At 39.5% G+C, this 11,428-nt stretch overlaps 1 protein-coding gene and 1 non-coding gene across 2 annotated transcripts; both read left to right on the top strand.

Moving 5' to 3' along the window:
* Positions 1 to 3,209: 3,209 nt before the first annotated feature.
* Positions 3,210 to 10,670, top strand: ppp1r8b (protein phosphatase 1, regulatory subunit 8b). The gene is made up of 7 exons (XM_058648499.1): positions 3,210 to 3,339; positions 3,803 to 3,863; positions 4,953 to 5,106; positions 6,155 to 6,372; positions 7,645 to 7,789; positions 8,607 to 8,671; positions 9,655 to 10,670. The coding sequence occupies exons 1-7, from the start codon at positions 3,290 to 3,292 to the stop codon at positions 10,006 to 10,008; spliced, it is 1,047 nt and encodes a 348-aa protein (XP_058504482.1). The 5' UTR covers positions 3,210 to 3,289; the 3' UTR covers positions 10,009 to 10,670.
* Positions 4,705 to 4,873, top strand: LOC131472020 (small Cajal body-specific RNA 1). Its single transcript, XR_009242053.1, has one exon. It is a non-coding gene; the product is annotated as a small Cajal body-specific RNA 1 (non-coding RNA).
* Positions 10,671 to 11,428: the final 758 nt, after the last annotated feature.

The raw sequence follows: 11,428 nt of genomic DNA, 5'->3' as shown, positions 1-11,428 counted from the left end.
ATTTTAAAATGATGCTTTGTACTTAGAAAGCGTTAAATAGTCTGGAGAAAAATCCCCTCTTGTGTTCCCTATAGGTCGAGGTTAAAACACTGGGGACACAGAACTGTGGAACAAACCTCCAACAACATGAAACTTGCTCCCACGCGTCCAGTTTTGAATTCTCCACTAAAAACCCACTTCTTCTTCTCCTTGGCATTGCCTGGCCATGTTTAAGAGTTTTCTCGTATTGTGTGTTTTATATTCTGTTTTTATTGTTTTTATATTGCTTTTAAGTTTACATTGTTTCATATCATGTCTATTTTGTGTTTTTATGTGACGTGCACCACTCTGTTGTTTCTTAAATGTGCTCCAGAAATAAATAAACCCTTTCTGATTTTGTCAGAAAAGAATTTAACAATTTAAAGTGAGTAGCATTTAGGGAGATTTATCAGCAGAGATTAGGAAAAAGTGAGAGAACGAGCCCTCTGCTACAATCTGCGGTCTCCATTTAACAATATTTAGTGGTTACTAGTGACTTTAGTGACTCTTCATGCTGTCAAACGTACTCTGCTTAATGCTTTGCTGTTGCAAAGTTAAAGCTGCAGTGTGTAACTTTTGGTGATTTGGTGACAGAAATGATGTAACATATTATTTTTATGCTGCGTCCTGCATCTGAACATGTCATGCAATGCAATCAGACCTGAGGGAGCATTCATGTGTATGCAGCGGTAGTGCAGGGACAGATGGAGACAAGAGGCGTTAATCCCATCAAACTGCTCAACAACCAGGTTTTCTGAGAAGACTTCTTTGTATTTTCAGTCATGCGTCAACCTGTTTGTGGCCGTCGACATAAAATAAATCCTTTTCCTGTATGCAGCACAGAAATAGAACCGAATATAATAGAATAGACAACACTATTATCTGTGGATCCTCTGATATCTATTGGAATAAAAAAAGAATCCAATATATGAAACATAAAAAAGAAACTCAAGACATACCCATAATATTAAAATACCATAAAAAGAAAGTTTGGGGGCAGGAAGACACTGGTTGTTGTACAGAACTGCTAACTGCACTTAACTAATTAGAATGAGTGGTTATATTTGTGAATTTGTGTGTGAGTGTTGGGTTCTGGTGGCCCTGAGGAAGAAGATAATGATGAGTCCATTGTGTAAAAGTAAGTGTTATAGGATGGGAACTCTTTTTCTTCCCCCTGCTCTACTGAAGTTGTGATGACATTTTTCAACCTGGTTTGCCAAACTGTGTTACTGTTCATTGTGGAGCAGCAGAACAACAACAGCTTCAGATGTGTTTTCCTGAGCGGTCTGAGGAGGTGGATGTGCCGCCGCGCCTTTTCTTCTACCAAAGTCATTTTCTGGTAAGATACTTGTACTTTTACTCAAGTATCCCTTTAAGGTACTTTATACAAGACTGCTGTCTCATTACTGGTAGCAATGAGACAGAAGTCTCAGCCGTGGGGGATGTGGGTGCTTAAACAACCACACTTTTTCTGCAGTTTTCCCGCAGTTTTGCATAAACGCGTTACAACAGCCGGTCTGTGTTTGCCTCCTCTCCCCCTCCCACTCCTGTTGTTGCCTCAAACAAGAGTGTGACTGGCTGATGATTGGCTGTTCTGCTTTAAGTCCCGCCTCTCTTGGTGCTGAGGAGGCGGGAACTAGCTAGGTTCATAGTTCACACATTCCGACACCAGAACAAATTCCTTGTATGTGCAAATCATACTTGGCAATAAAGCTCTTCTGATTCTGATTCTGATTCTGATTCTGATTACATTACATTACGTCATTTAGCAGACGCTTTTATCCAAAGCGACTTACAATAAGTGCAATCAGTTTTTTTTGGGGTTAGCACATATGCACATATTTGCACATATGGAAGCCCAAAGTTGTCAATATTGATAATAAAATATCAGACATTATATCAACAAGCTGTCAAATATCTATGTGAAATAATTGAGAAAATTGTTCAAACCCAATAGGCATTTATTTTCGCAAATACAATTTTTATTTTATTAGTCATGTTTGTTCCAATTTTTTTTAAGTCCATATTATTTCCTAGTTAGTTTGAAGATGTGTTTATTATTTTATACTGAGTGTGTTTTATACCTTTCTACTATCACTCATTTAAATGGAACAATTTCTTTTATAGTTTGTATTTTATACCTTTTGTACCCTTCAGTCATTGTGTTTATTGTTTTTATTGTTTGGTCATAAAATGTGGCACTTTTAAAACGTTTGCTACGCCCCTGATCATTGTGGCAGTGTACACAACTTGATGTCTGGATACAAGTACAGTCATACGTGGACAGGGCATAGTGGAGTGAGCTCACCACACAGCCCTGTGTGTGATGCTGGAGGAGCCATGGGGCCTGATCTTGACAGTTTGTGGATGTTTTGTATCCCAGCACAGTTGGAGGGGGATCGTCCAAATTTTGTGTCAGGGATGAATTTCAAGGCTGAGTTGTGGTCAACAAATAGCTAATAGGGCTCAGATGGCTCGACACTGTACTGCTGGAGAACAGTAGTGATGGCATCGTCTCTGCATTTCATATACAGCACCCACAAACTCTTAGCAGAAGCCACATGTTTGAGTTTCTACTGGTTAACAGTCAAAAAATGGCAGGATGATAAAAAGATGAATTTTTAAAAATGGCCACCACAGAATAATATATTATTAAACTGGACTGAAGAAGAAGTTTGCAAAAAATGGCTGACATGATGTGATGAGGAAGAATGAGAAGAGGATGAGACTGAGGAGATGAGAGGATGATAACTGTGGGGGGCAAAATTACACCTCTTAGCCTACCAGAAAGTATTATTATTAGAAGAAGGCGGACTGACACACGTTCCTTGAATTAATAGAGAGCTGTAGTGCCTTTGGGTTAGTTACATTCTAACGTTTTACATACATTAATTGTTGTTGTTTTTTTAAATTAAAGCTCACAACCATTTCATCCATGTGCCAGGTTTGAAGCAGATGCTTTTCATGACGACGTTTATTCAGCACGTACAAGTCCAAACTCTTGAGGCTGAGGACCTCTAGTGGCTCTCCAGGGAACTTAGGCTTGTTCTTGTTCGCTTTATATCCCCCATACTAAACAAAGCACAAGACATGCTTTTAAACTAGGGTTCAGGCTGCTTTCAAGCTAAAATCACAATATCATTTGTTGAGTTGGGAGTCATTTAGTGAAACTTGGATGTAAAGTGTTTCGGGGGTGTCATAACTCCAACTCCCTTCATCCCACAGTGACGTTTACCCATCATGCTGTTCGGCTTCTAGAAGCTGAGGCAAGATGGCGACTAAAATAAGCATCGAGAGTGCTCCTTTTGATTGTCCATCATGGTGAGAAACTGCACGCGTCAAACATGTAACGCTCTGCTTGAGCAGCAAGACAACATGTAAACGAGCAGAGCCGCGTTCGCTGGTTGATGTAACTTACTGTAGTTTAGAGAGAAGCCCGGGAGCAACCGCTGCTAACGCTACCATTTACTCGAGCTAGCAAGCTAACCCGTTAACACTGATGGCGTCGCGTGATTTCTTGGTCTCATGTGTACGAATGTTAGTCTTTGGTCGATTATTTGAACATACTGTAGATCGTAGCCCTCGTCTTGTTTTGAGACAGCAATTTCTGGCGCCATGAGGGTTTTCACACTTGTCTAAAAGACCCCGGGACTTGTTTTACGCCCTCAGTGGTGAAGAAAACATCATTTTAATCCCTGTATTTAAACGCTTTGCAAGCATGCATGTGTTCATTGTATTTGGAATATTCTAATGTCCAAAGCGGTAACTTGCCTATTGCTTTCAGGGCTGGCAAACCGCCCCCAGGTCTCCATTTAGATGTGATGAAGGGAGACAAATTAGTAGAGGTAAGTGGAAGTTTTCACCTTTTCATCAGGGTTGCCAGGTCTGCGTGACATAACCAGCCCACTGGTGACAAAGCCAGGTGTTCTGTGTTGTAGATGTGTGCTACTTTCTGCGTATGATAATTGTAATCCATTGTAAACTCCCCATATTCTCACTGTGCTCATGCAGTAATTAGTGGTGTCATACACAGTGATTTTGTACGGGTGTACATTATTTGAAAGGGGATGTTTTATCAAGATACGCTACCCCTGAAATCCTTATTCAATATGTTGTAATAGTGTATTAAAACATGCTCCCCATATTCTTAGAATAATACAAGGGTTCTATGAACATAGAGAGTGGTTCACTGATGCCTCCACCCTTCCTGGATCTCATGCAGTTACTATTTATGTCACATGTTTTTGCTATACACTGATGAACCACAACATTTAAAGTTGTTGTGTTTACGAAATGAGGTATTACATTAACTATAGTAAATGTTTAAATCATGTAAAGGCTTTATTGCAAATATACTTTATGCAATTTTAATAATTTCAACTCACTGTTTATATTGTAATTGGCTGAACATTAGGCATGGTGGCAAAAAGAACATTTTTGAGCTGGAGCAAATAACAATTTACAGTGTTGCTTGTGTTCATATTTTGGGATCCCTCACTGTCTTGGTTCTCATCAGCATTCAACTCGCCAAAACAAACTGGCAGCAAACCTTTGAAAGTAGCCCAGTTCTGGGGCAAAACCATAGACCTGGCAACCCTGCTGTAAATTCAAGGCATTGTGGCCTTGTCATCATGTTACATTATTGTATATGCTCCTTAACTTCTGTAATGTCTAATGAGTTGGTGAATGCACCAGATACAAGCCTGACAGTCCATCTTTCCCCAGATGTGATTTTCACACTGGGGGATTTTTAATGACTGCACGGCGTCAAACGGTGTAAGAGTGACATTAGCCCTGAGATTTAAGCTTTGCAGTGGGGAGCATCACTGTTGAGTTATGGCTCAGAGGCACAAATACAGTGCAGACTGTTTAACAGACCCTTTTGTTTTCCAGCTGTTGCTGTAACCGTGTCCCTGAAACTCTTGTCCCTGTAGAAACTGATCATAGATGAAAAGAAGTACTACCTGTTTGGGAGGAACCCAGACATGTGTGACTTCACCATTGACCACCAGTCATGCTCGCGTGTCCATTCTGCCCTGGTCTACCACAAACACCTGAAAAGGGTCTTTCTAATAGACCTCAACAGCAGTAAGAAACTGTTCACCACCACACCTACTGTATTTATTCATGTATACATTGACACACTTGCTTAGGGTTCTAAAACTAACACTTATAATTATTTATATATATGTATGTGTGTGTATGTATGTATGTATGTATGTGTGTGTATATATATATATATATATATATATATATATATATATATATATATATATATATATATATATATATATATATATATATATATATATATATATAAAAAAAATACATTAGTTGCAACTCTCTCTGAAGAGGTGCCTCCCTTAAATGTAGTTCAGCCCTTGTTTTCTTAGTTTGAGTTGTGGTGCCTGCTCTGGCTTATCACATGGAAAGATCAGGTTTTTACTTTTTTGAGGTATCAAAATTTGATTTTGCGTAGCAGCTGTTAAAATTCTCTTGTATTGAGTCATTATTAGGTATCAGGTATAGTCAATAATGGCTCCATCAGCCATTTATTCTGGTTATGGTGGAGTGGAATTAACCTCCAGAAAACAGCTTTCTGCCCTCAAAGTTATGCCATGCTCTTAAAAACCTCTTGACATGCCTTCATTCATTAAATGTATGCCTTAAAACGGCCAATCACAAGCACTGTTAGATGATGCATGCTCATTGGCTCACTAACACGGATGAGATGAACTGTAGGTACTGAAATTTCAATGATGAAACGCCAAGAACAAACTATGGAGGGCAGCATTACACCTCTCAGTGTACAGCATGCCAGAAATGGTTATCATTATTATAAGATATTGAATGACAAAACATTTATTGATATAAGGTGATAAAGAAAGGTTGATACCCAGTTGATATTGATACTGCAAATACAAAAGTATTGATGTTTAAACACAACATTAAAATTAAGTTAGCCGTAACAGTGGAATTATATAGCAAAACTACCATGAAGAAGTGGTATTTATCTGTTGCTCTCTTTTACATGTGAAACACGTGCATTAACATCGGGAACAGGCTGAGTCACATTTGATGCAGGTTCAAGTGGTCTATTTTTAAATACTTTTTATTTGACTGTCACCATTTTTAGCACATGGTACTTACCTCGGACACATCCGCCTGGAGGCACACAAGCCTCAGCAGGTGCCCATAGACTCTACTATGTCTTTTGGAGCCTCAACACGGACCTACACAATCAGAGAGAAACCCCAAACCCAGGGCACTGCAGGTACAGGAGACAGTAAGACTGGAGAGGACGAGGAGCTGAAAGGTCTGCTCGGACTTCCAGAAGAAGAGACGGAGCTAGAGGTAATGACAAACACAAACTACACAAAACAGAAGAGAATGTTGCTGATCTTGGTGGATTGCAAGTGGATGCAAAGTTGGAATGAATCAGAGGTTGGAATAACTGCAAAATGCCCTTTGTTAAAAAAAAAAAAAAAAACGTTGGACAAAAATATATGATAATATAATTTATTATATATTAATATTAAATAGGGTAAAGGGTTAGTTTGGGTTTTCTTTAATGGTTGTATGCTGAACTAACAAAGACTTTGCACTCGAAACCGTCTTGAGACATGTTTACTCACGCTAATTGAAAATATGGCTGCCAGCAGGAACACAAGGAAAATTAGATTTTTACCACTTAAGGGTAATGTGACAGTTGATTGATATTACACCTTTGAAAGTAGCTGATGATTGTTGTGAAATGTATAGTTGAGCTTTCTCTTGAACTCCCACACCGAGGTCCCACTCACATACAACACATACAACACATGCAACTAACACAAATGGAATACAGTGCAACTTTGGTGTAGAAGACTGCAGATCAAAAGATGAACCTGCAGCTGCTGAGAGACATTAACTGTGACTGTTCACACATGTTAATGCTGCAGCCTGGTTTGTTCATATGCCCAACATTAACACAGTCAGAGGTGGCAATGAAACAACAACTCCTGCAACGTGCAAATGTTGTTGCAGTAACATTTCTGTAGTAGACATTGTGTGAGCTCAGGCTTATTGCACTTCTTAAGATTTGAAACTCAAGATCATGAGCTAATTTTCTTTGTATTAATTTGATTTAGAATCAACATACGCAGGTAAAACTTGTTTTTCATTGTTGATAGGAACTTAAACAGAAACACTCTGTAGTAATAAAACATTATACACAATAGAATTGCAATTAATCAACTGTTGAACTTCTGCTATTAATCACTTTTAAGAAATAGAAAAATAGAATAATTTGACAGCTGTAAAACTCAAATTTAAGCAGGTATAGATTTTATTAGGTGAGCCTTTTGTTAAGTGTCTTAAATCTTATGTTGCTGTTGGGAACCATGTCTTCACTGAGAGCAAGTGTCCGTATAGCCCAGTCAGTGCTGTAGACACATGTAAAAACCATAACAATCATTTCAACAAGTAAGCAGCAGACACACACACAGGTAAATTGATTATTACTTGTATTTATATCTACTTTTTCCATTGTTGTTATCTTGCCCAGTCTACTGGAAGCGTCATCCTTTTTATAGCAGTGCTGCCACATTATACACACTTTTTTCTTCTTCTTTTGATTGAAAACAGAACCTAACAGAGTTCAATACAGCGCACAACAAGCGCATCTCCCTCCTGACCATCGAAGAGGGCAACCTTGAAATCCAGAGGCCGAAAAGGAAACGGAGGAACTCCAGAGTTACTTTCAACGAGGAGGACTGTATCATTAATCCAGGTAGGAATAAAAGTCCAGGAGTTTGACCACATTTCATTGTTTCTACCAAATATCCTTAATTTAAAGGAATATTTCACCGTTGGAAAGATGAATGTCTGTTAAAGCTGGGTCATCTATGTAGTAGAAATGTGAAATAATATTTGAAGCAAGTGCCTTCTTGGCCGAGAAAGACAGAAATGTAGATGAACGATAACTCCCAGAATGCACTGAGCTCGCTGTCTCAAGCTTCGAAGCAGACGCTAGTTGTGTAAACACACAAATCCCCGTGAGGAATTAAATGTATAATAAATAGAAAAATAGAAAACAAAATACTCGCCACCCGGTGGCAGCGGCTTCTAGTTCTAGTTTTCAGGTCAAGAGCTGGTTAGCGTGTACCATGTTTACATCCTGGGAATGTATGGGTGAGTCTAAAAAGTGCAGAACTACTACTGCTATTCTAGCGATACAAAGCCACATGCAAATCGGTGAAGTATTCCTTTAACATTAAAAGGACAATGTAATAAACCAGCTATTATCTGAAATGAAAGGTAAGAACTGTATTTGAAGATCATAAACAGAAGTTATTTTTATTTGAGTGTATTTTGCAGTGTAAATACACTCTTGGGGAGAAATCATCCCAAGAGAAAACTTTTCATAAGCCCCAGGAAACGACCTGTGTGCATCTTTATATCCTGATATACTTTGTTTATCAGGATATAGCCTAAAAATATCCAGATAACTTTTTTGAAACCATATCTCCCAGCCTCCAAGAAATGTACTTTACATGTTGATTATATGTTGATGTGTAGCAATCGTAACACTCCTTTATTATTTACAGAGGATATAGACCCAAATGTTGGACGTTTTAGAAATATGGTGCAGACTGCCGTCATCCCCATCAAGGTAAGCATTTCTTCTTTTGTTCATTGTTCATAAATCTCAAGTTCCAATGTTTCTCCTCTCAAGATGGTCGCCTGTCCTGTGAGAAAATGGGATTACTTTCATCGTCAGGTTTCAGAGAATGAGGGCAGCAGGGTCAGTCATGGGGTATTTGTCATTTCATGTCCTGATGGCATAAATGGGAACAGACAATCTGTCCAAACCTGTCCCTCAGTCTGTGCTTTTTCTCCCCCACAAAGGAAGGAAGTGCAGAGAGGGGCCGGTGGCAAGAAAAAAAAATGAACACACAGCAACCTCGGCACATAACACATAAGCCCACACACATAAACTAGTAGATCAACAAAACCACTATAACCTACACTCACTTTTCTAAAGCAATACCTTAGCACAGTTGAATTCTTTGGTTTGCATTCACCGGTAAATCTTCTGCTCAGGTCGTTCTCAGCTTAATCAGATTCACTTTTCGTCTGCGCATCGTGCTGCGTGGGTGCTCCGTAAACATGTTTTTCAATGGTGAGAAACTATTGTCACACATAGCAGTTGATGTCAGGTGTCAGCACATGTTTAAATTCTTTTATCTCCTGCACTTTTGACTTTTCACAGACTTTGTTTTCTTCAGTTAGACAGATGTCGTGATGTATCACTATATGATTGTCTGTCAATATATTGATGATCGTGGTATTATCGGTATCATGGAGCATGTATTGTATCGTTAGGTACCCTGTGATTCTCAACTCTATGCAAAAGTAATTCAACTCTCAACCCACATCATTATCTAGATGTTAGTCTGACTTTGATTAATGAAATTATGATTTATTACAACTTCATTTGGACTAACGGGTTCACATGTGTTTTAAAACTATTCAGCTGTAGATCTCTGTTGACTTCAGTTGATTTTTCAGTGTTTGTGTTGTCTGTGGGGAGTTGTGTGATTTGCATAGGCTAAATGTATGACCCCAGTTATAACTCTGTGTTCCTTGCTGTAGAAACGAAGATCCGAGGGCCAGAACACGCTGGGTCTCGATGACATGGCTGGTAAACGCATGCACGCCTACAGCTTGGGCGGAGGTCTCTACGGAGACTTGCCTCCCACGAGTCATGAGAACCAGCCAACAGGAGCTCCAGGGGGCGCCGCTATGCAGGGAGGGCTCCCTCTGCCCTTCCCTAATCCCGCCCCAGAGGTGGACCTGGACCCGGAGGCTCACCAGCCGCCCGTCACCCTCAACCCCACCCCCGTCACAGCGCCCTACCTACCAGAGACGCTCAACGAGCCACGCAAAAAGAAATACGCCAAAGAAGCTTGGCCGGGCAAGAAACCCACCCCCTCACTACTCATCTAACCAGTTTGTTAAAGCTGCTGGCTCTCAGGTTACCAGGAGAACATCAGGGACTGTGACCTGGCAGAGGTGGCGTCTTTCTTTTTCCTTTTTTAAAAAAAGAAACACTTGTGTTAGGCTAATTAAACCGCGGTGTGTTGCAAGGAATCATCTACGAAGTCAGCAGTCAATGTTTTGGCAGAATGAACAAAGCGAACAGACTCGGCAGTTAAACCTACTTGTCTGAGAGACGAGGCTTCAAGGAAGTCGTGGGTCACAGAGTTATTTTTCTTAACGTCTACTCAACACATCACGGCGCAGTTATCTCACTCCTTCAACTTTTTGATAATGGCATCAAACACGCGGCTGAGGAAGTATTTTGTACGAAATATTTTACTGTGAGAAGACGAGGAAGTCAGAGAATCACACTCTAACAAAACACAGGGCTGCTTTCTATTTTAAGAACTTGTTGACATTGTGTTGTTCAGTGTTTTTTTTTTTTTTTAAATATAATTTTATTGCTCAAACCCAAACATTTTAGCGATAACATGTATGATGGCATTTGTCCTCCAGGCCACTACGCGGTGTCTGACTGAAAAAAAAGCACAGTTGTTTTCAGGCTGTTCAGCGGTATGTGGCATCCCATAATAGTGGTTTCCTACGCAGATAAAAGCCTTACATCATTATTGAACGGTGTGTGCATCATATTATCTTTACACCTTTTTTAGTATGTTGAGTTTGAAATGGCTTGTTGTGTGTTTTTCCAGCGCCAGTGTACTGTAAATATGAGGATTTCACTTTTTTTTAAACAGGTTGAGGGTTAATTGGATTGTTACTAAGGCCTGGGTCATACTTTCCATGCCATGAGTGTCAGCAGAGGTCTGTCAGGATCCTCGTGACGTACATATCCATGGTGGTCTGCATAGGACCTTCACACACGTGCAGAATGTTTCCCACTTCAGTTGATGGGCATTGTTTTGGTCAAAAGTCAATAAGCATGGAGGCTTAATTGACTTTAAGGGAGAATGTCCACCAAACTCAAAAAAAAAAAATATATATATACACACACACACATATACATATATATAAATAAATATATATATATATATATATATAAATAAATAAATAAATAAAGGGGGGTGATCGATGTGTAGAAACAGGGAAAGTTTGACCCAGCCCTAAGAAGAAACTGATTAGAATGGATTCCAGCACAGTAGCTAATCCCCATTTTGCTTCAACATTACAGGTTAATGGAAAAGGTTTGGAATGAGGCAGTTTCAATAGTCTGTAACATTGTAAAGTGACAGTTCAGGGTTTTTTTAGTGTGGTTAGATGATATACTAAAACATATTCTTCCTGTGCCAGGAAGCAAAATGAGACACAAAACAAGGAAAAACTGAGTTTGACCACTCAAGGCTCATCCAATATGATCTACCCCTGCTTT

The sequence above is a fragment of the Solea solea genome, chromosome 13 (assembly GCF_958295425.1).
Source record: "Solea solea chromosome 13, fSolSol10.1, whole genome shotgun sequence".
Classification (NCBI taxonomy): domain Eukaryota; kingdom Metazoa; phylum Chordata; class Actinopteri; order Pleuronectiformes; family Soleidae; genus Solea; species Solea solea.
The sequence above is the reverse complement of the archived record's forward strand: the minus strand, read 5'-3'. Positions and strand labels throughout refer to the sequence as shown.

Bases quoted from the DNA above. Each gene is read 5' to 3' on its own strand.
- ppp1r8b (XM_058648499.1), top strand. From the start codon at position 3,290: ATGGCGACTAAAATAAGCATCGAGAGTGCTCCTTTTGATTGTCCATCA. The intron at 3,864-4,952 runs GTAAGTGGAAGT...TTGTCCCTGTAG, and splicing joins AGGGAGACAAATTAGTAGAG to AAACTGATCATAGATGAAAA. The intron at 8,672-9,654 runs GTAAGCATTTCT...TCCTTGCTGTAG, and splicing joins CTGCCGTCATCCCCATCAAG to AAACGAAGATCCGAGGGCCA.